General features: G+C 58.8%; 2 protein-coding genes across 2 annotated transcripts; both read right to left on the minus strand.

Moving 5' to 3' along the window:
* Window positions 1–3,487: 3,487 nt before the first annotated feature.
* COL2A1 (collagen type II alpha 1 chain) lies at window positions 3,488–24,308 on the minus strand. The gene is made up of 43 exons (XM_049694928.1): window positions 24,297–24,308; window positions 24,140–24,193; window positions 23,508–23,561; window positions 23,179–23,223; window positions 22,574–22,627; window positions 19,844–19,888; window positions 19,321–19,374; window positions 17,802–17,900; window positions 17,446–17,490; window positions 17,255–17,353; window positions 17,037–17,090; window positions 16,575–16,682; window positions 16,124–16,177; window positions 15,944–16,042; window positions 15,739–15,792; window positions 15,199–15,297; window positions 14,752–14,805; window positions 14,324–14,377; window positions 13,930–13,983; window positions 13,691–13,744; window positions 13,422–13,466; window positions 13,164–13,262; window positions 12,855–12,962; window positions 12,467–12,520; window positions 12,111–12,164; window positions 11,638–11,691; window positions 11,238–11,291; window positions 10,838–10,945; window positions 10,182–10,235; window positions 9,696–9,749; window positions 8,870–9,031; window positions 8,518–8,625; window positions 8,204–8,311; window positions 7,864–7,917; window positions 7,612–7,719; window positions 7,410–7,463; window positions 7,171–7,278; window positions 6,839–6,892; window positions 6,276–6,383; window positions 5,694–5,982; window positions 5,073–5,260; window positions 4,513–4,755; window positions 3,488–4,069 (listed from the first exon to the last, which is right to left on the minus strand). Exons 1-43 carry the CDS (start codon window positions 24,306–24,308, stop codon window positions 3,923–3,925), a joined length of 3,660 nt encoding a protein of 1,219 aa, XP_049550885.1. The 3' UTR covers window positions 3,488–3,922.
* Window positions 24,106–26,351, minus strand: LOC117203017 (collagen alpha-1(II) chain-like). The gene is made up of 3 exons (XM_049694079.1): window positions 25,744–26,351; window positions 25,584–25,637; window positions 24,106–25,017 (listed from the first exon to the last, which is right to left on the minus strand). Exons 1-3 carry the CDS (start codon window positions 25,792–25,794, stop codon window positions 24,868–24,870), a joined length of 255 nt encoding a protein of 84 aa, XP_049550036.1. The 5' UTR covers window positions 25,795–26,351; the 3' UTR covers window positions 24,106–24,867.
* Between the last annotated feature and the right edge of the window lie 328 nt (window positions 26,352–26,679).

A 26,679-nucleotide genomic window follows, 5' to 3' on the forward strand; every position in this document is an offset into this window, starting at 1 on the left:
CATTGCCTTTAGCTCAGCTTTCCTCTTGGCGAATGAGTTCTCTAATTTTTCTTGGTTCCTTTTTTATAGTTTCTAGTTCCTTTTTACAGTAATCTGCATTTCTGTCAATAGCCCTTCTTAATTCCGTCAGTATTTTCATTATCTCCTTTTTGAACTCTGTGTCTGTTAGACTGATGAGATCTGTTTCACTTGTTCTTTCAGGGGAATTCTCCTCTGATTTTTTAACTGGGAGCGGTTCCTCTGCTTCTTCATTTTACTTATATTTCTGTTGCTTTATGAGTTTAGGAGAAACAATTATCTACCGTGGTCTTGGAGGGCTATTTATATGGGGGAGCATCCCTGTGTAGCCTGCTTGGGTTTAATATTTTTGGTGCGAGGGCTGTTTTTAGCATGGATGCCTGTCACATCTGTCCTTAGTGTATGCTGGCCGTTATCCCCTTGATAGGAGGTGTGACTGGCGTTGTGGTGATCAGAGCCTGCACTAGATGTTGAGCGAGGCAGCCGCGCAGGGAGAGATTTCAGCCCTGCTTCCTAAGTTGCATGGCCCCTGGGCTCAGCTGTGATGTCAGCCCCTCCTCTGCACGTGGGCAACCCGCTGGTGGCTGGGGCGTGGGAGCCCACCCAGGCGGCGGCCCACTGAGGTGGTGGCTTGGGTGCGTGCTCCCAGAGCCTGTAGAGGCTGCTACGGCGGCTCCACCCCTCCCTTTGTACACCCCTTAATGGTGCTTCACTTCTATGGCGGGCTCGAGCTTCTGCAAACACCCCCAGTTGCGGCTGTACCGCACTCCAGCCCCTTCCGGCTGTCTCCGTGCAGCCAACAGCAGTCCCCTCCCCAGGTCTGTTCTCTAAACCCCGCGTTCCAGCACCCAGCCCCCACCCATACCAGCAGCTGCGCATAGACCGCCTGTGTACGTCTCTCTCTGTTCTTCCCGCCACAAATCAGGTGTGCTCTCCTCCGAGCCTCTGGAGCTCCCTTTCTGTCCTGGCTGATCTCCCCACCAGTGAGGCGGCTTCCCAGCGTGCAGGAACCTCGCCACTCCTTCAGTTCCTTCCCAGGGGAGCAGGTCCCATCCCACTTGCTCTTTTTTTTTTTTTTTCTTTCATCCTGCCCGGTTACGTGGAGATCCTTCTTGTCCTTTCAGGTGTTTGAGGTCTCCTGCCAGTGATGGGTAGGTATTCTGTGAGCATTTTTCCATTTGTATTTTTTGATGTATTTGTGGGATGAGGTGAGTTCCACATCCTTCTACTCCACCATCTTGACTGGAGTGCAGGAATGTGTTTCTTGGAGATGAAGCTTCACCAGAGATCTTTCTCTGTAGCTTCTGGGTTGGCCTCTGCCGTGACCTCTTTCTTAACTCTCAAAGTACTTACACCATGTCCCCTGGTTGAAATCTCCATTTATTCATTTACTCGTTCCAAAAAAGTATTGAGCACCTGCTATATGCTAAGGATTGCATTTTCTATGCGTTTTTGTCCAGAGTCATAGGTAGATGTTTCATATGCCATGATAAGCCTCTGATACTCACTGGGTCCCATATACGCCACAATATACTTCCACCGTCTGTTCTGCAACACTAGTTATCCCAAAGCAGGATCCCTGAGACCGCTGGGTCACCTGTCCTTCTAGGGATTCTAGCCCCAGATGTGAAACTATTAAAAGAATCAGCCTGGGGACTTCCCTGGTGGTCCAGTGGTTGAGACTTCACCTTCCAATGCAAGGGGTACGGGTTCGATCCCTGGTCAGGGAGCTAAGATCCCACATGCCTCGGGGCCAAAAAACCAAAACGAAACAGAAGCAATTTTGTAACAAATTCAATAAAGACTTTAAAAATGGTCCACATTAAAACAAAAAAAAAAAGAATCAGCCTGTTTGTAAAAGTTCTACATGAGTCTAAGGGGTCCTGAGTATTTCTCTGGGCAAAATAATCCTTATTCTTTGCCTTTATAAGTAAGCTTCTTCATCACCTGGAGATTCATTCTGTGCATTCTGTGTTTCTTCTCTTGTTTAGAAGGGGAAACTGTTTCGGAAGTTGGTCTGTGATTTACCCAGGATCCAGGGTCCTGAGCAAGTCTCCACTGGAGTCAGACTCCTGGGTTCCACTCAGTGCAAAACGCAAAAGCCCTTGGAGGCAGGACACTTTCGTAGAGACGAGGAAGCTCAAGAAAGGAACAGTAGCCTGACTGAGGCCTACAGCTAGTAAGCCAGGTCTGTCCACTCAGTCCCGCCGGGGTCAGAATGTTATCTGAGAGGTTATTGTGCCTCGAGGGACCTTCTGCCTTTCCTGGGGCATCAGGGATCATGGGAATTAGTGGTGAGCCTCTGGCCCAGGTCGGGACAAGGGGGCTACTGTAGTGCAGTACTGTCACCCAGGGTGGTGCGTTTTGATCTGACCACAGATGCAGGGCTTTCTGTCCCGCTGCTTCTCTTCCCTTCTGCTTCATTCATCAGTTACCAGTGCAGCAGTTGCTATTATTTCTAGGTTTGACTGGGTACCCGGGAAATGGGTGGGCTACGAGGGATCAGCTTTATATCCTGATGCAGATGGGACTCCTCTTACCAGGGACTGAGCTGATGCTCACGATCTGTTGAGCTGCTTTGGAATAAGTCGCTCTGACACCACTGTGGGCAGTGAAGTGAGCTAGGGAGCAGGATAGGCGCTGAGTGTGGCTGACAGGTTGGAACGAGACTCCACTATTCAGCTCCGTATGTGGTCTGAGAGGCTTCCATAAGCGTCCGCAGACCTCTCCCCCTTGCCCCCACTAGCTCTCTTGGTATATGGAAGGGTTGTTTATTTAAAATTATGAGATAGCTCTTCTAATTGTGTGTTCTTATGTTTGCGATTCACTCTTTTAGTTTGTCAGGAACTAGCCCCCTCTAGTGGAAAAGGTGAGCACCTCCTCATTTTTGCCCCACATAACACGAGTCTTTGGAAGGCAAGAAGGGACCGGCTGTCCCTCCGTGTGTTGAGAAGACACCCATGGAAGCTTTAGGTGCCAGCCCAGCAAGTGAGGAACGGGGGCCGGGAAAAAGGAATAAGGGGTGGGGCGAGTGTTCAGCACTAACACTTCTCCTTGAACTGAAGTCTGAGGGAAAGATACAGATAAATAGATTGACTGGTGCACTGGGCCTCTGTGGATTCCCTCCCCTGCCCTGCCTGCCCCCCCCGCCCCCCCCCGGCACCGTGCACCCCCGCCCCCTCGGGGCGTCTCTGGTCTCTCCCGAGTGGCACGACGCAGGCCCCACCTCCCCGTCGGAGTTCAGAGAGCATCTTTTCTCTTGCACTAATCCGCCTGGAGGTGTGTCTGGGCTTATGCTCAGGAACAAGGCCACCCCCTCTCGTGTGCCTCCCTTCCCAAACCTCGGTCTCTGTTCCTAGTTCACCCCTGGGTTCCAGTTGATGCCAAAGTTTACGAAAGAGGATTCTGTCCTGCCCACAGACTCCAGGACTAATGAAAAATAAAGCACAAAGCACAAGCCAATATGTACTTTCCAATAATTTTTTTGTTTTTAATATCAATTGACATTTTAAAAAATACAGAGGTGTTTGACACAGAATAGCACCATTGTGTGGGACACACACAGTTCCTGCGCCCGGCACCCGAAGGGGGGGTTCTCTTGCCTGGGCTGGGGGGCAGTCACTCAGGGGGCGTTTAACTCACACCAGTTAGTTTCCTGCCTCTGCCTTGACCCAAAGGTCTTACAGGAAGACAATAAATAAATAGAACACCGAGATTTTATTTTGCAGTCTGCCCAGTTCAGGTCTCTTAGAGAAGGGAGAAAAGTCCAAACTGTGAGAGGTTGGGATGAATGGACGTCAGGTCAGGTCAGCCATTCAGTGCAGAGTCCTAGAGTGACTGGGATTGGAAAGTACTTGGGTCCTTTGGGTTTGCAATGGATTGTGTTGTTTCTGGGTTCGGGTTTTTATAAGAAGCAGACAGGCCCTATGTCCACACCGAATTCCTGCTCGGGCCCGCCTATGTCCATGGGTGCAATGTCAATGATGGGGAGACGTGAGGTCTTCTGCGACCGGTACTCAATCATAGTCTTGCCCCACTTACCGGTGTGTTTCTAGGGGAGAAAGAGAGGAGAGTCGGCGGATGCCTTACGATCCGGTGCCAGCTGCCCTGGACCCCAAAACCGAACACACGCGGGGGGCCTAGACCTCTCTTGGACTGGCCTCCGCCTCGACGCCAGTCCTCAGCAGCAGGGCCTCCTCCCCCTGCCCTTCTCCTCCCCACTGTCCACAGTGACCCAGCCTGCGAGGGCAGAGGCCCACACACGTCGCATGAGTGTTCCTCCAAGTCACCGGACACGCTGAGCCAAGGGAGGGGAGGGGACAGAACAACACGCCCCTCTCCCTCACCTGTCGCTCTGCGTGTCGTCCCCGCGTAGCCCGTCGGCGCTCGTGCCCCTTTAGGGCCACGATGCCTGCTGTGGACCAGCCCTCTGCCTGCTGTCGCCCGGGGCCCCAGGCGGCTCATCTCTCTGGCGGCCCAGCCGGCCTGACTCACCGTGCAGCCATCCTTCAGAACCGTATACGTGAACCTGCTGTTGCCCTCGGCCCGAATCTCCACGTCGTTGGAGCCCTGGATGAGCAGGGCCTTCTTGAGGTTGCCAGCGGCCTCGTCCAGGTAGGCAATGCTGTTCTTGCAGTGGTAGGTGATGTTCTGGGAGCCCTCGGTGGACAGCAGGCGCAGGAAGGTCATCTGGACGTTGGCGGTGTTGGCAGCCAGGTTGTCATCTCCATAGCTGAACTGGGAGGGGCAGACAGCAGTGGCGTGAGGCCCGGGCGGGACAGGGCCCTCCGAGCGGGGTTTGCAGGAGCTGAAGGGGGCTGGGGAGGGGTCACTGGGAAGACACGTTTGCTTCCGGGGAGTGGAGCAAGCCTCTGAGGACTCTTCCTCCACCTCAAAGTGGGAAAACATCCCCCTCCTCCTCTTTCCTTCTTCCCCTGAACTCTCCCCCAGCCCCCATCCAGTGAGAATGTGAGCAAGGCGCTAAAGACTGCCGGGGAGAAAGCAGAGGGGGATTCTGATGCGCCGTCCCTGGCCTAGAGCACGCGGGGACTCACGTGGAAGCCACCGTTGATGGTTTCTCCAAACCAGATGTGTTTCTTGTCCTTGCTCTTGCTGTTCCACCAGTTCTTCTTGGGAACGCTGGCCGGGCTGGGGTAGACGCAGGTCTCGCCAGTGTCCATGTTGCAGAAAACCTTCATGGCGTCCAGGGTGCAGCCCTGGTTCGGGTCGATCCAGTAATCTCCTGCAGCGGAGAGGCAACACCCCATCGGGGCTCAGACAGGCACAGACACACGCTCCCGAGAGGGCCAGGCCTGCCTGGGGTGACAGAAAGGCCTATGGGGACACCAGGGGCAGAGGAGCAGGGTGTGAGGGCCACGTGCGGCCAAAGGGAGGGGAGAGGGAGGGATCCGGGCGAGGAGACCCGGATGGGAAGGTCCAGGGCTAAACAGGGGGGCAGGCAAAGGCACAGGAGCAGGGCCTGCCCGGTGGATGGAACTCTACCCTGAAGTCACTTCCACCATGTGGCCATGACCGGACGGGACCAGGGCTGCAGTTTCTCTGCTGTGAAATGGGGGAGCCACCACCAGTGCCAGAACCTTCCAGGCCCGACTCTGCCCCTCCTTCTGAAGGGGGCCGTGCCCAGCGGGGGCGGGGATCCTGCCCTCCGGGCTCACCGCTCTTCCACTCGGGGTGGCAGAGTTTCAGGTCCCGGCAGGTGCGGGCGGGGTTCTTGCGGGATCCCTCGGGGCTGCGGATGCTCTCGATCTGGTTGTTGAGGGACTTGAGCGTGGCATCCACCTCGGCGTCGTGCTGTCTCAGGTTGCCGGCTGCCTCATCGGCCCGCATGTACTGCATGGGGTCGGGGCCCTTCTCTCTCTGGCCTAGGCCAGCAAAGGCGGACATGTCAATGCCAGGGCCAGGGGGACCTGGAGGGCCAGGGGGTCCAGGATTTCCAGGAGGACCCTGCAGCAGGAAACAGAGAAATCAGCCAGGAATTACAGTTGGGGGGGGGGGTGTGTGTGTGTGTGTGCGCGCGCGCGGAGCAGGCCAAGACCAAGAAAACCATAGAATGCTCCCTGTTTTTTCATTGGCCCCTCTCTTCTATGTCTCATGGACTCTGAACTTCCAGGGAGCTCCCAGGATAAAGGATGCTGTCACATTAGCTGCAGGCTGATGCCCCGAAAGAAGCCCTTCGCATCCGAGAGCTCAAGCCTCCCGGTGCCAGGAGCACCCCAGACGGCAGGAAGGACACTCACAGCAGGGCCAGTTTCGCCTGAACGTCCACGGGGTCCAGGAGGTCCAATGGGGCCGGGGATTCCATTAGCGCCATCTTTGCCAGAGGGACCGACGGGGCCAGGAGGACCCTGCAGGCCGGGAGGGAGAAAGACAGTGAGAAGAGAGCCATCGACAAAGGGACGGTCCGGGAGAAGCCGGGGCTGGTGAGGCGGCCGTCCTGGCGGCACTCATAGCTGCTCTCTTTCCAAGTCTTCCCATTTCTCAGTCATGGAACCCCACGCTGCTCTCCGTGTGGCCAAGAACCGGCAGGACGGCTTCACGGCTCTCTCACTCCCTACAATCCCCTTTGTAAAATCCTATTCCCAGGGAGTCTATCTGACAGCCGAGAGCTGCGCTCGTGGTCGTCCTATGGCCTCAGGTACTTCTCTGGCCACAGTGTCACCAAGCCAGTCCCACCTCTGCTGCTGAGTGAGGCGCCTGAGCCCGAGGCTTCCCCAGAAGCAGCCACATCTCCCTCCTCACCAGACACCTGACCAGCACCCTGGTCCCACCCCGGAGGAAGGGTTCACTCCGTCTCGCTTACTCTGGGGCCAGAAGGGCCGGCAGGACCAGAAGTCCCTTGGTCTCCAGCGGGACCCTGTGCAGCAGGAAGAGGCAAAGGTCAGAGGTCAGCAGGGACAGGGCCCCATCTTCCACGTCAGGAGGCCTTCTTGAATACGTATATATACTGGGAGTTGGGGGAGCGCATACACGTCCCGCCCCTGCGCCCCTTCCATGTGCTTCTCCCTCCAGCCCTGAGGAGGCCCTGCGCATTTCTCAGGATGGTCCCCAGTCGCCTTAGCAGCGTGGGAAACGCCAGTGGGCTCCGTGAAGGGGGATGCCTTGGGGAACCGAGCGGCAGCCTGCAGCACTCACAGGGGGGCCGGGCAGACCCTGCAGACCAGTGAAGCCACGGTGTCCTTTCAGTCCCCTCTCGCCAGCCTCTCCCGTTTCTCCTTTGTCACCTCGGGGGCCTTGAGGGCCCTGGGAACAAGACACAAAGACACAGGTTTGGTCAGCTCAGGCCAGCCTCACCCGAGCCAAGGGGCCCCAGGTCCCTGCTGCCCCCTGAACCTGCCTGTCGGGGACCCAGCACAGGACGCTCAGATACTCACTGGCATTCCCCGGGCTCCAGCTGGTCCTGAGGGTCCCATGGGGCCTTGTGCACCCTGTGGGGAGAGTGGGGGCAGCGTCAGAGCACAGTCAGGACAGGGACGCGCCCAGGGCCTGCGGTGGGGGAGGGCGGGTGGTGGAACGCTCCCTGCCCATGCAGCCACCCTCCTCCACCGTGGCTTTTACTGACTCGAAGATACTCACAGCTTCTCCTCGGTCTCCCTGCTTGCCGACTGGGCCGGCGGGGCCAGGAGAGCCAGGGGGCCCTGGGGCTCCGGGGCCACCCAAGGGACCGGTCTCACCACGATCACCCTGTCAGGAGAGAGGTCTCCGGCTCAGAGAGGAACGTTCCAGAAGAGGCAAGGAGAGACGTGATTCTGACCCCAGCCCTGCCAGGCCAATGGAATGTCCTCCCCGCCCCACCGTACTCACCTTGAGTGAGACCCCGATACCCACCTTGACTCCAGCTGCACCGTCTCTGCCAGGGGGGCCGTCAGCACCAGGGCTTCCCTGCGCAAAGGGAAACACGCCATCAGAGCTGCCCACCGTCCCCGCCTCTGCTTCCCGTCCTCCCTCAGGAGCCCAGGTTTGTGCCCTCCCTCCAGCCAAAGCTTCCTCAGCCAGCTTCCTCCTGCCTCCCCGCCGTGGGCCCAGCTCTTAGTCTCCGTGCCCTCTCTCTCCCATCACCACCCTCCCATCACATCTGGGCGCTTGGGCTCGGCCCATCTGTCACCCCCTTCTCCAGGGCTCCCCTCTCCCTAGAATGGGCTACCCCACAGCGGATCCCACTGCACACCTCGCGTCCAGGTTCACCCGCAGGTCCAGTCAGGCCAGGAGGACCCACGGGGCCAGGGGGACCTCGGTCTCCAGATGCTCCAGGAGCTCCCTGCTTGCCAGGCTCACCCTGGGGGACAGTGACAAGGAGGATGAGTGCGCGCTCCGAGGCCCCTCGGAGCCCTTCTGGGGAGGGCGCTGACCGCGGGTCAGTTCAGACGGTGCGGAGCGGTGGCAGCCTCAGGGTGGCCAGGCCACCGAGAGCACCAGGTGAAGAGCGTCCACCTGAGCCAGGCGGGGCCCAGCTCGCCCGGAGGAAGGGGCGTCCCCACTCACCGATGGGCCGGGCAGGCCGGGGAATCCTCGCTCACCACGCTGCCCCGGCAGACCGACGATGCCCCTCTGACCGGCCAGACCCTGGGGACCTGGAGGACCGTCGGGACCCTGAGGGAGGAGAGGAGGGAGGTGAGAACTTGAGAAGTGACACGGAGCCGGCCCCCGCCCCTCCGTGAGGTGGCAGCTGCCCACTGCAGGGGTCAGGACACTTCTCTCTGCAGCGCCCGCCCCCCCCCCCCGGCAGTCCCACAGTCGTGCTCCCCCCACTCTGGGCTCTGTGAGCCCACGTGCCCTTCACACTTCTGCTCCAGGGACCTTGGCCCTGGGCTCCCCAGCCTGGGGTGGGACTTACAGAAGGACCGTCATCTCCAGGCTCTCCCTTCTCGCCAGGGGGTCCGGAAGGACCTTGGAGGCCAGGGTCACCAGCTCGGCCAGGGGGGCCGCTGTCTCCTCGAGCACCTTTGGGACCATCTTTTCCAGAAGGACCAGGTGGGCCAGGGGGTCCAGGGTTGCCCTAGAAGGAGCAAATGCGGGACGTGAGAACTCATCTCACCCTTCACCATCCTTCCAGGCTGCCAAAGCCACGGTGACCCTCTGGGGGCTTCCTCCACCGTAAGGGCAGCTTGACCCCCACCCCGGGCTACCTCTTCCATCTTCTTTCCCCCGTGAGCTCTGGCTTCAAGCCAGCCTGGCTTCTCCAGCCTTTGCACACTTTCCTTTTTCTGATCGACCTGGACTCCCTCCTGCCTCCTTCCCTGTGGCCTCAGTCCCACCACCGGTCCTCAAGGAACAGCTCCAGCCTCACCCCTGGCCGCTAAGCCTCTGCGCCCGCTCCCTCTGTGCTTGGCAGTGTTGGTGAGCTGGGGGACTTTCCCCAGGAGCAAGATGCAGACATCCTTACAAAGCACAGTGTGCTCAAGAAGTGTGCGTCCACGACGAAAGCAACTGTACCAGCCCTGTCCTGCCCACGGAGCCAGAAGCCCGTGGCCAGCAAGAGGGCCCCCCGCCCTGCTCCCAGCTGTCTGCAAGGAGAGCAGGTCCCTGTGGTCAGTTAACTACTGTTCCCAGGAGTGGGGATGGGCACAAAGACGTGTGGGGGACTGGGCCAGACTCTTCGACCCCTGCCTGTGCCTCCCATGCCTGGAGTTAGGGAGGAAACAGCCGGGGGCAGCACTTACATTGGAACCTGGGGGTCCGACGCGGCCTGCAGCTCCGGGGAATCCGGTGGCTCCCTATGTGATGAGAGGAGGACCCTGAGGACCTCAGACCCTCAGGAGGCCCAAGAATCAAATTTGGGGGCGGGGGTCTCATAGGCTGGTTTGGAAAGGAGCCAGGGGCGCACGGCAGCAAGGGGAGAGCTAGAGAGGGAGAAAGGGCCCCCAGGTCTGGCCACCGCCTTGGGCAGCTGCAGCTTCTCAGCCTCCAGCCCCTGCAGGGGGAGGATGCAGTGGGGCAGTCAGCGCTGTAGGGGCGCCCTCTCTCCCACCGGCTGTGGGATCGGCGCTGTGTGGGAGGGGCTCGGGCTGAGGGGGAAGGAGGTGGGGTGGGGTCTCTGGGGCCAGACCTCCTTCCTGAGGCCCGGGGGGGTGGGTGCGAGAGAAGCCGCTGCCCCTGCAGTGCCCTCCACTCGGCCCAGTGACGGTGGGAATGGGGGCCTCACTCACCGGGGGGCCTTGAGCGCCTCGGGCTCCTTTAGGACCAGTCACACCAGTAGGACCCTGGGGAGGAAGGAGGAAGACGGTGAGGCCCGGTCGCCCCGGGGGAGGGCTGTGGGCTTCTGGGCGCGGGTCCCTTCTGAGCCCCGTGGACTCCTGAGAGCTCGGTTCTCAGAGATGCAGCTTTGTCAGCACTAAAATCCCAGCCTGGAGAGGCTGTCACAGGTGGGCCTGCCACCCCGACCCACGGGAGACTCGTATTCTAGGAGATCTCGGGGAGGGCAGGCCCATCAGGTGTCCTCAGAGCCAGTCCAAGGTCTCCCAGGAGACTGGCCGCTCTGCCCCAGGCCTTCTGTTGCTCAGGGAGACCCAGCGGCTGGTACCCTGTGTCGGCCCCCAGCCACACACCCACACCCACACCCGCGGCTCTGAAGGCCAGCTTAGCTCCTTGAACCTTTACCCCTGAGCACAAATTCCTCCTCCCTGCAGCCTCCCCTCCTGTGGCTGCAGCAGCAGGCGCCAGAGTCTGCTGGGTGGAGGGCCCTAAACACAGGCGGGCACCCCCAGGCCTCCTAGCCACCTCTGCCTGCCCAGGCCCCTCTCCCGGCACCCAGCACCGCCTACCGTGTGGGATCGGTTTCGGGGGGGAGCTCAGCGTTACCCACCTGAGGCCCGGGAGCTCCAGAGGGGCCCTGAGGACCCGGGGCACCGGCGTCACCTTTCTGGCCAGCCTCTCCTTGCTCGCCTTTGGCACCAGGCTGGCCGTCAGCACCCTGTTCCGGGAAGGAGGAGGCCAGTGAGTGCGGGCAAAACACTCGAGGTTCCTCCAAAGGGGCCAGAGACTGTGTGAGTGTGTGCGTCCACCCTGGGCCTGGACACTGAGTCTCGGGTAGGACTGTCACATCGCTGTGGAGATGTGGACGCAGAGGAGCCACTTCCCTCTTCTTTAAATCCTGTCCTTCCCTCCCCCGCAGGCGGGAAGGTGTCCTTTGGGAATGACTCGAGCTGGCCAGAGTGGAGGGCATGGGAGGGAGGGAGGGAGGGAGGGTGGACAGAGATACTCACAGGAGGACCAGCAAATCCAGCGGGCCCGGGGGGTCCAGTCTCTCCACGTTCACCCTGTGAGAGAAGAGGGCCGGGAGGGGTGAGGCTCAGCTGCCGGCCTGCTCTGTTCCCTCCTGTGAGCCCAGAGCCCGCTCTGGCCCAGCCTAGCCTACTGCACAGTAACCCTCAGAGAGAAGGGGGTCGGGAGGCTCTCCGTCCTAAATAAAGGGACCCAGGTCAGGAAGCCTCTCACGGTCGGAGGATCTGGGGACCCGAAGGCCCTCCACCCTGATCACATCATGGGGGGGGACGTGCCTCCTCCCTTCCTTTCTCATCTCTCCTCCCACCCCCAGGCCCAGAGGGCAGGGTGGGAGCCGTGCCTGGGGGGCCAGCAGGGCCAGGCTCAGGGGCAGATACTCACCGGGGCGCCGCGAGCACCAGCAGTTCCTGAAGGACCAGGAGGTCCAACTTCTCCCTAAAGTGGGTCAGCGGGTGGGGGGGGGGGGTGGACAAAAGCCAAGGATGAGGGATGTAGGGTGAGAGGGGGCCCTTCCAGAGCAAAGTGCATCCAGAGAGCCCTGACGGGGGGACGGGGGCTCTGGTCTCCCCTCCGACCCGTGGCATGTTCTCCCCTTGTTGCTTTGGCCATACCTGCACCTACTCGGGGCCTTTGCTGAAGACACCCATACCCCCATCCAACTGCTTCCCTCGGTGGTGCACACGGCCAGACTTTGCCTCTAAGAACGAGCCCCCACCCTCCACTTCTTGCAGCCGCTGCAAGGCAGGAGGCCGACAGGTATCCGAGCGAGGGGAAGAGAGAGCAGTCTTTGGCAGGAGATGAGGAGATTCGATGGGGGAGGTGAGGCAGAGCGAGGAAAGGGATCCACGACTCACCTTCTCACCGTTGGCACCAGCCGGGCCAGGGGGGCCAATGGGGCCAGTCAGACCCTGGAGGAAAGAAGGCGGAGTGAGGGGCAGGGAGAGGCAGCCAGGGACGCGGAGTCCAACAGGGAGCCTGGAGACGCCGCACCCAACGGACCTTGGTGTACCCTCGCGTGGCCCCCAGAGCTCCCTCTCACCCTGGGGCCCCCACTTTTGACAGGAAAGTCCTTGTAGTTGCCCAGCCCACAAAACTGAGATAGGAGCAGAGACCACGCTCACACGCTGCCCCTCTGTCCCCTGAGTGCATGAGGTCCCCTGCATCTGTCCCCATCCCAGCCCCAGGGAGCCTGCAACCAGTATCCACTTACCCGTCCACCGTCCTTCCCGGGGGCTCCCTCGGGGCCTTTCTCACCAACATCACCCTGTGGGATAGAGAAAAACGGGCCACCTTAGGGAGGTACTCCAAGATCCCCTTTGCCGGCTCAGTGCCCCCCTCCGAATGGGGCTCCAGGCAGAGCTCAGAGCCTGGCCAAGAGGGATTTGCTGCAGTCTCAGGGTGGGTGACGGGGAGTAACAGAAGTGAGACAGAGGGAAGTGTCAGGCAGGATGTCACTCAAGGTCAAACGGAGAGCCTGGGAGGGGTCTCCAAGTTCCTCAAGAGGGTAACGGGGACCCTCACCGCCTGGTGCCGTGGGGAGCGGGAGGGAGTGTGGGGAAGCCCAGCTGTGGCGGAAGCGTGCTCAGCCTGGTACACACCCTGTCTCCCTTGGGCCCAGCGATGCCAGCTGCTCCTCTCTCACCGGGCATCCCCTGCAGACCTGGAGGGCCCTGAGCCCCAGGGGGGCCACCTGGGCCAGCTGCACCCTGCGGTGGGAGAGGAGTCTGTGGAAGGCAGCACTTCCCCTGGGCCCCCCAGGCCCCAAGCCCCCTTTCCTTCCCTTCCTCCTCTGCCCAGACCCCTTTCTGTCTCATCCTCCATCCCTCCCTCCTTCCATCTTCATCCCCCCTGAGCCCCCTCCCCTTCCAGCCCAGAGGACCCCCGCCAGCAGGACCCGCCTCACTCACTTTGGGACCATCAGTGCCAGGAGTGCCAGGGAGGCCGCGGGGCCCCTGGAGGCCCTGGGACCCTGGAGAGCCACGTTCCCCTGGGAAACCTCGTTCACCCTGTGACAGAGACACCAAGGAGGAGTCAGGCAAGAGAGATGGGGCGGAGGCCCAGAGAGAGAGGAGACCCAGGACGGCTGTGCTGGGATGCACGGCAGAACCACACGGGAGGGAGCAGGCCCAAGGAGGCCGCGCGGAAACAGTGGACGGGACACTCACCCTGGGACCCACGAGGCCGGGAGCTCCAGCTTCACCGGGAACGCCCTGAAGAACGAAGAAGGATGTGTGAGAGAGCAGAGGCTTTTCTGTCCCAGATCCTCGGCGGAGCTGCCCTCCCGCTGGGGGCTGAGCTCAGACCTGGGCAGCAGGTCCTGGACATTCCCTGGCCTCCTGGGGCTCCTTGTGCCCACTCCTGCCCTTGCCTCCTGGGCATGAGAATAGATCTTCCCACCTAAACAGGCTACAGGTTCAAAGAGCCCCAAACTCACCTGGTCACCTGGTTTTCCACCTTCACCTGGGGGACCAGGCGGGCCAGGAAGTCCCTAGAAGCCAAAGTGACTTGGTTAGGAAAGGAGTGTGTTTGCTGCCACGCCCTGCAGGGAGGCCAGCAGAGTGCGAGAGCAGGTGTAGGGGAGGGGGTTCAGGGAAGACTCATCCCTGGGTCCCCCTCAAGGGGGCACTGCTGCTGCCCCAGAGCCCTGCGTGTGGACGGGATCCAGCCGCCTACCTGGAACCCAGATGGCCCAGGAGCACCCTGCTCGCCTCGTTCACCGGCAGGTCCCTGCAGAGGAAGACAAAGGCGAGCTGAGCCAGCCTCCAGAGAATCTGGGAGCCTCATCTAGGCCTACAGGGGCCTGGGGCCGGCCCGCAGGAGGGCAGGCGACACCTTGCCTCACTGCCCAAGCAAGGTGTGCATGCCTCGCTGTCCTCCCACCAGTGACCCGCACCCCTGACAACCCCGATGGGGTCCAGGCTGCCTCCTGGGACGCCCTCCCTCCGCTCAGGCTGGGTCAGGTGTCCTGGATCAGCCCAGATCCACACCTGTCAGCTCCCTTACTCCCCACCTCTACCCACAAAGCTCCTGCCCACGGGCCACCTGGAGAGGCTGGGCAGGTACTTACAGCAGGTCCAGGGGGGCCTGCAGCTCCTGTCTCACCATCTTTGCCAGGGAGACCCTAGAGGGGAGAGAAAGGGGTGATGTAATGATACACTCTTCTTCAGTTCTACAGATCCCAGGACCAGGCAAGTGTACTCTGTGGCCCAGAGTTTCTAGATGATCCCCTGCCTGAACTCCATTTCCACACCTTCCCTTCCTGTCCTTTCCCGGCCCCCTTCGTTCCCTCGGTCCTTCTCAGCATGGGAGCCTCCTCCATCTCTCTGGGCTGCTGTCAGCGATCAGAAGTCTCCCCGTGCGGACTCCCAGAGCAGCATGGGCTCAGCCGCGGGAATCCACGCGGCCAGCTAGGGGCCCCAGAAGCATGCCATAGGGCTGCTCTCTCCTTGCAGGGGTCCAGCAAACGCTAACATGGGCAGTGGGGAGGGTACTTACTCTCAGACCAGGAGCACCAGGCAGTCCTTTCTCACCAGCTTTGCCAGGCTCACCCTGGAAGAAAGAGTGCAGGGCCATAAGGTGGAGGGCTGTGGTGGGAGCAGGGGTACAGCCAGCTTGGGAGATTGGGGCTTGAGGTCACTGCCTCGCGGACAGCAAAGGCCAGAGCCAAGTGTCAGCACCTCTCTTATGCTCAGAGGTGTGAACTGATAGCGCTGCCCCGTGGATCAGCGTCATGGCTGAGATGTCCCAAGGGCTCTAAAGAGCCCTGGGTTTCCCCCGATCACGTTCACTGCTACGGGGCGTGGAGGTCCAAGCTGCCCGGGGTACCATGGATTCGCTCATCGTGGCCCTTGGGATAACTCTGTTCAGGGCCAGCCCTTTCCCCAGGGGCAGGGAGGTAGGAGCACCATATGGAAGGAAATGGAAGGGCAGGTGATTACTTACATTGGCACCTTTGGGGCCAGGGAAACCCATGACACCAGGCTGCCCGCGAGTCCCCTGAGGACCTGGAGGTCCAGGGCGACCATCTTCACCAGCGGCTCCCTGAAAGAGAGGACACCATTCTCAGAACACGGACGCTCGACCACATTTGTCCATCCAGTATCTACTAAGTGCTACTACGTAGCAGGCTCAGGGCTGGGCACTGGCCGGACAGATAGCACGTGGGATTGACCGAGTTCACAAACAGCAGCCCACACAGGCCCCATCGGCAACAAGGCGCTCCTTCGCTTGTAAGTTTTGTCCCTGAAAGTGCACATCGTGCTTTGTCTTCCTCCAACAGAAGGCCCACATGCACGAGGTGGGGGCATCTTCAGAACTCACAGCCACCGCACAGGCCACACCTGGCCCTAGTACCTACCATCTGTCCCCCACCCCAATTCTCAAAATTCACGGGCTGCCCCTACCCAACTCCTGTCTCTTTTCCCATCTGCCTCCCCAAGGATTTCCCCAACCCTTCCCAACGACCCCAGATGATGGACTTACAGAAGGACCAACTTTGCCTTGAGGACCAGCATCACCAGGGCGACCAGTGAGACCCTTTGTGTAGGGGAGAGAAGAGGATGGGTGTCAGGGCAGCCTCAGGACCGCCCAAACCTGGCAGCACAGGGGCGGAGGGACCAGGTGGGGCAGGGCATGAGGGGTCTGTTCAAAATCAGAAGCCGAGGACAAAAGCAGCTCTGCTACTTACCCGGGCTCCAGGGAGGCCAGGCTCTCCAGGACGGCCAGGGTCACCATTGGCTCCCTTGGGACCAGCAAGACCACTGGGCCCTCGCTCTCCAGGGGCTCCCTACACAAGAGGAGGCAGGGGCTCAGCAGAAAGCCATGTGACCAGTGATGTGGGGACCCCAGCCCCTGTGCCCCGACTCACCTTGGGACCTGCCAGACCATCCTGACCTGGGAACCCACGGTTGCCAGGAGCACCCTAGGGAGAAGTGGAGAGGAGAGACTGAGTCAGGGTGGCCCCTGACCCAGCCGCGGCTGCAGAGCCTCGCCAGACCCCAGGGGGTCCATCTACGAACCCGCCAACCATAATTTCTGTGGCCCAGTAGCTACGGCCTGCAAGATTCTGAGCGATTAACTTCTTGGGCCTGTCCCCACCTTTCTGGGAAGGAGCTGCAACTATTTCATGCCATCCCGGAGAGGGGGGGTGGAGAGACACAAAGAAGGAGAAGGCTTCCTATCCCCATGGTGGTGGGTGGAAAAAAGAGAAGTAGGACGTCTAGGAGGCCACAGACTTGGCAAAGACCCAGAGCCACAGGGACCAGACTTGCATCTCCAGGTCACACCCCAATGAGCGTGGGGACTCCTGGCCCACTTACTCTTTCTCCAGGGGGACCAGCGGGCCCAGCACCACCAGGCTCTCCACGGGCCCCTCTTTTGCCTTCTTCACCAGCAGGACCGGGGGCTCCTTGGGGACCAGTAGGGCCCTGAGAAGCAGCACAAAAGAGAAACAGGGTGAGTCTTCGCCGGGCCCTGGGGCGAGCACCAGCCTGGTGTGTGGAGGAAGTGGCTGTGACTATTGTTTCAGGGCTGGGGGACCTGGGGAAGTGAGGCCACAAAGGATCAGCGTGGGGGGGGGAGAGCAGAAGTGCCCCAGGGGGAAGAGAGAGTATAAAGTTCAAACTGGTCAAGCTGCTCAGGCCAACGATGGGAGCTGAAGCTGCAGCAGCTTCTCAACCTTGTCATATCTCGTCTCCGACACGGCCTGAGACGACCCGGATTAGGGGACAGAGCTCCTGCAGAGGTGGGCAGTGGGCCAGGCGTGGTGGCCAGATACTCACCGGTTCTCCCTTGGGGCCTTGTTCGCCTTTGAAGCCAGCAATACCAGGCTCACCCTTAACAAAGGAGAAAGGCAGGTTCTCACACTCGGTTCTCTCCACGGCCCTGTCCCTACCTCCCGAAACCCTTAAAGGCGCCCCACCAAAGGACATGGTGTGAGCGCAGGAAGGAGGGATGGCGGTTTTGATGCTGGGGCGCTTGGCCTCATCCTGGATCTTACCGTTTGACCTTTCGGGCCCAGAGGACCAGTTGCACCTTGAGGGCCAGGTGGACCACGGGGCCCAGGGAAGCCGGGAGCACCAGCAATGCCAGGGGCACCCTATCAGCATGAGCAGAGAGAGAGGCATCAGGAGAGGGGGCAAGGAGGGACTGACCCCACCGGGAGGTGCCAAGTCCAAGGGCAGCACTCACAGCAGATCCTTTAGCTCCAGGAATTCCATCAGATCCAGGGTTACCCTGAAAAAGGAGACTGTCATTATAAAATAAGCAGCGAAGAGTAAACCCCAGCCCTCCTAGCCCTCCAGGCCCCAGGTCCAGGGGCTGCAGCAGCAGCTGTCCATTCCAGGCATGGCCCTGCTGGACATTTCAGGGGGAGGATGGGCAATGGAGGGAGACATGTCTCTAGAGATGGGCGGGGGGTGGCAGGCATTCAGCCAGAATGAAGGTTTCATGATTGAGACGCCACTTCCCTCACAGCTAAGCACAGAGTCAAGTGTGTCAAGGCCTCAGACCCCAGACCCTTCAGGCGAAACAGAAGCTACACTTACGGAGGCACCAGCCGGCCCGGGGGACCCAGGAGTACCAGCTTCACCGCGAGGACCCTGGGCGCCTTCAGGACCTCGAGCACCAGTGGGGCCAGCTTCACCCTGGGAAGAGATAGGGAGGGGTGGAGTGAGGGCAAGTCAGGGGGACAGAGACCTCGTGGGCCAGCAACAGCTCAGGGCAAGCCGTACACACGCACCAAAAAGCTGAGCCCTGCTCCGGAGCACCTGGGTTCCCGCGTGGGCCGCCTGGCTGAGCTCGCTGCCCTGATGACTTCCTACCCCACCCACTCTACTCTCCGTCTGCCCCCTATCCGGTGACCACCGACAGCAAGCACACAGTGTCGTGCCACAGCCTGGGCAGCATGCTCGTCCCGCCAGCACCATTCAGAAAAGCCCAAGCTGGGGGACCCTGCCAGCCCAGTGTCATGGGGATGATGGACAGGTGGCTGCGGCGGGCAGGCACCTCCACCTCCCCTTCCCTTCCTATTTTCTCTTTTACGGAGGCTCTCAAACAGCTCAGCTCGGGGCATCACTGGGCTTGTATCTGGCTGGTGTGTGACCCAGGCTCTGGGCCAAGCCTGTCTGAAGGGAGCCAGAAGCGAGCTGGGTCCAGCACCCCAACACTACTTTTCCCAAAACGGCCTCTGCTTTTACTTTCATTTTTTCCTGAAAGTTACAACTGGCTGCGATCTAGGCTCTCTGGACAGCGGAGTCCCTGGGGAGGACGGATGACCTGGAGGGAGGGCAGAGCCTCCTCAGGTTTCTTCTCAGAACATTCTTGCTTTACTGCTGTAATTATTATTTTCTGAAGGTCAGGCCCCCTCACCTTCCGCTGTCCCTCTTCACAATGGGTCTCCTTCACCCGGCTCCTGGGGCCTCAGACACTGTCTGGTTGCCATGGAAACCCCAGGAGGGAAAAAGCAACCCGATGCCAGTGACCGCATGGAGGTTCCTTATTCATCTCCTGGCGGGCACCAGGAGAGAACTCCCAGGGACACACGCGCATTGGAATCCCTCCTGGGCCACAGGGGCCTTTCCCTGAACTGGCTGGCCTCCCACTGGCCCTGTTAATCCTTGGAAGAACTCTATGAACACGGCTTGGGAGAGCCAAGGCCCCCAAATGAGGCAGAGGCGAGAGGGAAGCGTGGAACCGTCTCTGAGCCCATTTCCCTCCGACGCTCTTCCGGGTCTAAGTCGGCGGAGCTCTGCCTTCTTCCCTTTGGTTCCTGGTCTTCTGCTCCCTCCCAGCTCTCAGGTGTCTCCCCACCTTTTGCTGCCTGGCCCCACTCTGCAGCTGTAACTGTATCTCCAGCTTTTTATCATCCCATCTTACTCTCCCTTCCAGCTGGTGACTCTGCCAAGTGCCTGGCTTTTTCCTCGTTTTCCGTGGAGAGTGGAGGTGGGGAGGGGGTGGGGGACACGCCTCCGCAGGGAAGGGGGCGGGGAAGGGGGTCATCCAGGGGGCAGTCAGCAAGGGCTACGGGGAAAGCGGGTTTCCTGACACAACGGGCAGGACACGCACCTTGGCACCAGGAGCACCAGGGAAGCCAGGACCGCCAGCAGGACCCACGGGACCCTGGAGGAAGCAAGTGGATGGAGAGGTGAATGCTGATTCCGGGCAGACTCTCTCCAGCCTCCAGAGTGAGACCCCCCCCCGCCACGCCTCACGTGCCGTCCCACCTTTGTACCAATATTGCCCTACACCCCTGTGGCCGAAAGTCCCTGGGTGAAAACTGTCCCCACTGCCAGTGTCCCCAAGCCTGGCTTCACAAGGCAAAGCAGGTTTCTGACTAAATACATGGTGAGAAGCAGGCGATTTTCACCTCCCTCTCTATCCCTCCTCAAGAAAACTACCGAAAGGGTGGCTGAGAAAAATGACCCGCTGCTTCAAAACTTGTTCAACGTGCTCTTGCAGTAATGAAAACTTATTTCTCCTCCTTTCCAGTAGAAGCCAGAGCATGGCTTGCGTACCGAGTAAACACTGCAACTTCACTGGGCTGCTGACTGGGACGCAGGCAGACCTGCCTGGGCTGAAGCGAACTTACCGGAGGCCCTGCGGGGCCGGGTTGGCCATCGTTGCCCCGAGCACCCTGCGAGCAAGAAGGAAGCAGCCACCGTCAGAGGCGCGCGCACGTCCAGTCCCTCCCTGCCTCAGCCCAACCCCCATGGTACCCCAGGGCTGGGCACGAGGCTGGCAGGTCCTCCAGGGCGGCTGGGAGAACCGGGAGGGCGGCGGGCTTGTTCTCAGCTTAACAAAGCCTGGGTGATTTTCCAGCTATTTCATCATTTCTTTCTTTTTTTTTTTTTCTTTCTGCGGTACGCGGGCCTCTCACTGCTGTGGCCTCTCCCGTTGCGGAGCACAGGCTCCGGACGCGCAGGCTCAGCGGCCATGGCTCACGGGCCCAGCCGCCCCGCGGCATGTGGGATCTTCCCGGACCAGGGCACGAACCCGTGTCCCCTGCATCGGCAGGCGGACTCTCAACCACTGCGCCACCAGGGAAGCCCTGTTTCATCATTTCTTAAACTTCCGTTTAGACCCCAAGTATCCCTAACTTCAAGGCTGAGTTATCGTTTAAAGATTTGGTGAACTGGGCCAAAGGAGAGCGAAACAGCCAGGCATAGACCCTGACTGAGTGCCTCCTGCCTGTCACAGCAAGAAGCACTCTCCGGACTCGGGTAACCTCCCTGGTTACGGCTTGGTTAACCCCAGGATCTGCGCCCCACCATCCTCCAACCCATAAAACCACCCGCTTCTATGGAAATCAGAGAAGCTGCAGGACATCTGCCAGCAGCTCAGGAAGAAGCTCTGTGATGGGGACAGGACACCGGGCAGAGCCCGAGGACCACATCCGCCCCAGGACTTCCTTCACAGGAAGGCAAGGCTGCCGGCATTTCCTCCACAGGCCTTGCCCTTTGAGGGTTTTCTCCTGGGTTTGCGGTGAGCACCCCTCGTGCCTCTCTCAAGGCTCCTCAAGGCCCAGGGGACCGTCAGGCTAGGTGGAGCTGGGCCTGGCACCTGGTCCTTGGAGGACCTCGGCCGAGCCCCGTCTGCCTGCCTCTGCCTCTCCTTGGAAACTGAAGAAGGATGCTTTAGGGGGAGCTCCTGTTTTAAAGAAGACTCAACTCTTCCTCCTGGCTATGGTCCATTTCTCCTGAGACTCTCCCCGTTGGCATTAAACAGGGAAGAGAAGACTTAACCGAAGAAAGTGTCACGGGGAACATAAAGCCTCAGCACTGGCCAGAGCCCCTTCTGGACTAGCCTGGCCGCTTCGAGAAGCACCCACCCTCCAGGGGTCAGCCAGAGGAGAGGCCGGGCTGGCCGTGAGTGAGGGGGAGCTGCAGTGCCGCCCGGGAGGCCAGAGCTGGGCGGGCATCCAGGGCTTCTCCTGCAGCAAGGCTGGGGAGTGGGCACCGTCTGGCCCAAGGTGGGGGGCACGTGACCACAGCAGGCAGAGGCCAACCCAGCCCAGTCCCTGGCCAGGCCTTGAACCCTGACCTGCGCTTGGAACTACGTGACATTGTCAATCTTCTATGCCTAATCCTGTGCACACCCTGCCAGCCTGACTACCGTGGGGACAGGAATCAGTGAGAAGGAGCGAGAAGCAGGGTCTACTGTGCCTGGGAAGGAGGGAAAACAGGGATGCAGCTCATCTGTGCCCCTCACAGAGTGTGGCCACCGTGGCCCCCACAAGCCACGTCTTGACAACCTGCCGAAATCGCAGTGTTTCTCGGCAGGTCCAGCGCTCTCTAATCCCCTCACACAAAGCGACCCGGGGACAAGCCACTTCAACAGCTCTGGCTGACAAATGGGGGTCGAGGCTGCTTGGTATTTCACTGACCTGCTTTTGAGGGAAATTTCTGCCAAAACAGATACATTATCTGGAAAGCAGTAAAACCCAGTGAAGCTGATTTACTTTGGCCGGTCCTGCAAGGACCCGTGAGGAGGGGCCTCAGGGCTGGGTGGCTGGGTGTGAAATCAACAAGAGCGCATAATCTTTCTTAAACACAGCTTTCATCGCATCACTCGCCTGACCAGGCGCCCGCAAGGGCTCTCGATTGCTAAGGGATCAGAGCTAGACACCTGCACCCTCCACCATGGCAAATCCCCGTGCTCTTAACTTCCCCCATTAACAAGAGGCCACCAGAGTCTGAGGCTGCAAAGTATAGTTTGTCTTAAGCTATTTAACCGTTCGGTGCCTCGGTTTCTTCTCCTCTAAAATGGGGAGGACAATAGAATCTACCTCACAGGATATGAGGGAAGATTGGATGAGACTAAGCATCTCAGGTATTAAACAGAGGGAGTGTGCGTGAAGTGGTGGCCACTGGTATGTCATAGTGGCACCAGCAGTGCACCAATGTCAAGGATGTGAGCTGACCCTGGACTGTTAAGACTTTTCTAGGGCAGCATCTGAGCAACCAGAAAGAACAAAAAGGAGCACAGTACTCTAGCCAACTAAAGTCTGTCCATAAATTGGAACGGGGTTGATGGGGAGCAGGTGGGGCTGTTGAGGGGATTACCTGAATAATCGAGGCGGGTTAAGGATACTCCTGCCCTTACCACCCAGCCCTCCCGTGGCCCACGCCCAGTCCCCCGACTGCAGACCCAGCCTGGGAATTTGTGACGGGCACACTAGAGTGAATCCTCACGGGACGATGATACCCTCTACACCTCGCAGGCTTGTTTTGAGGGTCAGGCAGAATAACCCTAATGCAAATGCCTCGTAAACTTGAAAGTGCTGGACAAATGGTGGCTCTTGGTCTTGTCAATTGCTCACCGCAGCGCCAGCAGGGCCAGTCCGTCCTCTCTCACCAGGCAGGCCACGGGGACCCTGGAACACACACCAGGACAGCACAAGCATGAGTTGACTCAAGGACACTCTGCACCATCACTTAACCTGCAGGCCCTTCCTGGACACCTGAGGGGAGGGAGCGTGCAGTGCCCAGGAGGCAAAGGTGTGGATGCCCCTGACCTCACCTTCCTGATTCAGGATGCTCCTATCACATGAAAGGTTCTCCTGCCACAGCAGAGCACACAGGTGCGCCTGTGGTTACCTACTGGGAGCCCTGTTCGAGGCACATCTTGCTTCTTGCAATAGATGAGCTCCCCAAAATGTTGAAAATAAACGAAATTTGTAAAAATTGAAGCACGCCTCAAGTGTGCTAACAGGGCTATTTCAAGGAAATGTTGGTGAAACCTTGACCAAATCATCTACTTGATACATTTTGCCTTTTGCTCATAATCAGATCAATCTAAAAAACTGAGTATCTACTTTGCATAAAGGGAGCCATGGCATTTATGGTGAAGCCACCTGCCAGGCTTTAGAAGGTGTCTGAAGAGTGTCTAGAGAGGCCCTCCCAGGGGGAATGCTCATATACTCACCATTGGGCCTGGAGAACCGTTCTCTCCTGGGGAACCACTCTCACCCTGGAAAAAAGAGGCAGAGGGTCAGTGACTGGGACCCCAGTGCTAGCCCCCAGACAACTCCCCTGGAAGAAGCTGAAAGCTCTGGTCATCTCAGCTAGCACTGACACCCCCAAACTTTAGTTCTGTGAGGGACAATTCCCAGAGCTTTCCAGAACTGCCGTTCGTACATTAGGACGTAGGACTGGCTGTCCTAACCCAAGCTGTTCAGGTGTCCTAACTCCACTGAGCTCAGTAGCATCTCCCCATTGTCCGTCCCCCATCCTCGTGTGCTTCTTGGTCCTTACCTTCACACCTGGAGCACCAGCTTCTCCCTTAGCACCATCTAGACCTGGGTAACCCTACGGGACAAGAGAAGACATTCAATCGCACTTCTGGGGAAGCCAAATAGGAAGATTCATGTCCTCAAAAGCCTTTTTCTCCCTTGGTCAATCCCTTCCTTCCAACACCCTCAACCCATGATACTTACTCTGTGACCTTTGACACCAGGAAGGCCTGGGGTTCCTGGGAAGCCGCGAGCACCCTGCAATCCAAAGAAGAGATTCTCAGGGCACCGAGCAGAACCGGGTCAAGACTGCCCTGGGCTGCTACAGAGCCCTCAGAGCCAGGGAGCAGTGGAAGCCCAGTACTGGGACCATCTTTCAGTCAATCCCAGAATCCCCTTCACTGTGCCTCACCCCATCTTATTCAAAGTGGGTCTGAACAACACCCATGTAGGATCAGAGACATGGTCATCAGCATGAAGGTGTGATGTATGTGGAGACTGCTGGAACTTTAGGAGTGAGCTAACGGAACCGGGTGAGCTGGGCGGGAGGCCCAGCTAACGGAACCGGGTGAGCTGGGCGGGAGGCCACTGCCTCGGCTGCAAGGAGGGAGGCTCTGGGAATGATGCTGGAGGCTGGGGAAGGTGGGGCTTTACCTGAGGACCCGGAAGGCCTCTCTCGCCAGGTTTTCCAGCCTTTCCAGCTTCACCCTGAAGGGAGAGAGATGAACTCAGCTTCCTCAGAAGACTATTAGCACAGCTGGCACACTCCGGAGCCCCGTCTCTCCTCCCAGCCCGCCATGCCTTTGCCCACCTGCTTCCTCATCTCCACCCCGCTCCTTCAGGTCCCAGACTTCCCCGAATGCCTTCCCTGGCTCACCGTGTCTTCTCTCACACAGCTGCCTGTGCCCTGGGCAAGCTCCTCTGTCCCCAACCCCACGGCCTCCAGCCTCCCCTGGTGGGCTCCCTGTCTCCTCTCATAGGCACTGCTGACTGGCCTAGGGCCCCCTAACCTCAGAGACTTTCACTGTCTAATGGGATTCACGAGTGCCAACTCTTGTCTCTTCCCTTCGTTTGCATCCCTTGCAGACATCCTGACTCAGGCTGAGCTTTTCCTAACTCATTTACAATTAAGATAATGTCGGGCTGTTGAGTGTTTCTTTCTTTGTTTTTCCTTCTCTACATCTTTCCCCTTGTGTTTTCCCTCTCCCTTCTCTCACTTCTCAATTTCCCTTCCAGGAGTTAATGATGTTTTAATTAGTTCCCTTCCCAGTGGGTCCAAAGCAGTCCCCAAGGCAATTGCAAGCTAAGTTGCCAGTGGACAGTAGGCGGAGTCCGAGTCTCCAACAGACCCGCTCTGCCCCTCAGGTTGCCTCTCCCTTGGGTCAAGCCGAGGGTGCCTCCGTATCACTGCCCAGCACCCCCTCTCTGGGCCCTTTCAAGTGAGGCGGCCACTTGTTTGACTCCCCAGGTGTACTCACATCGTCACCAGGTTTTCCAGGGGGGCCAGAAGGGCCGCGGGGACCCATGGGACCCTACGAACGAAATAGGAGAGTTTAAGAGATGGTTGGAGGGGGAAGACACCCAATCAGTGGACAAAATTTGGGGATTGTAGCTTTTGGAAGCTAGTTCCTCTATAAGGAAAAACTGATGGAAGAACCCTGGGACTTCCCTGGCAGTCCAGTGGTTCAGACTCCACGCTTCCAATGCAGGGGTTGCAGCTTTGCTCCCTGGTCAGGGAACTAAGATCCTGCATGTGGGCAGGCCGTGCAGCTTGGCCAAAATATTCAACCACACTCCAATTAAAAAAAAGATGGAAGAACCCACTTTGTGCTGAGAGAGAGCAGATCATAGTGGGAGGCAGTGGACAGCACAGGCCAGGGGTGACCCAGAAAAAGGACTGAGATGACAGAGTCCTGGGTGGTTCTTGCCACATCTGGCTCTCTGTTCCCCCAGAGCTAAGAGGGGACCTCTGGGTTTCCTTTGAGCCCTCCACCGCGGAAAGTGCTGGGCAGAGCCCGGGAGGCGACAGGATCGGGGTCGGAGCGGTACATCATTGGAAGCTCCCCCCAAGGAGGGCAGGGCCCACGGAGGTACTCACAGCAACGCCGGGTTCCCCAGGTTCACCAGGGTTGCCTTGAAATCCTTGAGGTCCCTAAAAAGTAAGGTGAGGACACCAGGTTGGCCCCCCGCAAACTGACATCAGAGAGCTTGAAAGCATCTGTGTCTCCACCTTCCAAAAGGAAAGGCCCAGTACTTACGGGAGCACCAGCAGGGCCTGGAGGTCCCCGAGGTCCCATGGGGCCCTGCATTGGAACAGAAAATGAGGAGCTTTACTGGAAATGCTTCACCCACAGCCTCCAGGGTGCCACCTCCTCCCAGCCAACAGCCCAGACAAAGGACAAGGAGTTACTCTGTGAGCAGGGGGCCTGCAGTGGCCGCCCCCTCTCATTTCCCACTCCCCTCGCAACAATCTATTTTTATTTATAGGTACCATTTGGACAGAGAAGCTGGCCTTGCTTTCCCCTGGACGGCAGCCATGTTTACTAAAGTCTGAGTTTCATTTAGCCTGTGCCAAGTGGGAGCTGCAGGGCTGAGAGTTCCTGCTGGAAGTCTTGTGGATGCCGGAGAACAGTGGCTGCTGTCTGCATTCTTCAGTTCTCATTCCAAGAGCAATAGCAACTGGCCTTCTGACAGATCAGCCTATATGCCTCTCTCCATCCTCATTCTTCTTAGTCACTCCAGCGCATCATTAAAACTGGCATCCATCGCCGTTAAAACCCAAATGCTTTGGGCTAGCTAAATGGGAGGTTACGTAACTGTTGGGGAAGAGCTGCTCTAAGCAATTACCTGTAAAGTGAGGTTGTCAGAGTCCCTGGCTCTAATAAGGGCCACCTCTTGCCATTTTGGCTGCAAAGAACTGGTGTTTTTTTCTTACCATTGGTCCCTGCATTACTCCCAACTGGGCGCCACCAGCCTTCTCATCAAATCCTCCAGCCATCTGAGCAGCAAAGTTCTGCAAATAAACCCAACAACGTGAAAAGCTTGGGAGGCCCTGTGCTTTTCCTACTTGGCTAGGTTAGCTATATCTGGATAGAAAATACTCTATTTAGAGAAATTCTAATTGTTGGAGACTAACCTAGCCTTGATCTGAATTACTAATGATTCCTGAAAAATTGTTTTGGAAATGGGTTATT

The sequence above is a fragment of the Orcinus orca genome, chromosome 11 (genome assembly GCF_937001465.1).
Source record: "Orcinus orca chromosome 11, mOrcOrc1.1, whole genome shotgun sequence".
NCBI classification, from domain to species: domain Eukaryota; kingdom Metazoa; phylum Chordata; class Mammalia; order Artiodactyla; family Delphinidae; genus Orcinus; species Orcinus orca.

Excerpts from the sequence above, each read along its gene's own strand:
- COL2A1 (XM_049694928.1), bottom strand. Across the intron at positions 17,901-19,320 it reads CTGGTGCTCCTGGTGCCAAG|GGTGAAGCTGGCCCCACTGG; the intron begins GTGCGTGTCCTG and ends ATCTCTTCCCAG. Across the intron at positions 14,378-14,751 it reads CTGGTGCTCCTGGTCTGAGA|GGTCTCCCTGGCAAAGATGG; the intron begins GTAAGTACCCTC and ends TCTCCCCTCTAG.
- LOC117203017 (XM_049694079.1), bottom strand. The coding sequence starts at position 25,794 with ATGCAGGGCCCCATGGGACCTCGGGGACCTCCAGGCCCTGCTGGTGCT. Across the intron at positions 25,638-25,743 it reads CAGGCCCTGCTGGTGCTCCC|GGACCTCAAGGATTTCAAGG; the intron begins GTAAGTACTGGG and ends CTTACTTTTTAG. Across the intron at positions 25,018-25,583 it reads CTGGGGAACCCGGCGTTGCT|GGTCCCATGGGTCCCCGCGG; the intron begins GTGAGTACCTCC and ends TTTCGTTCGTAG.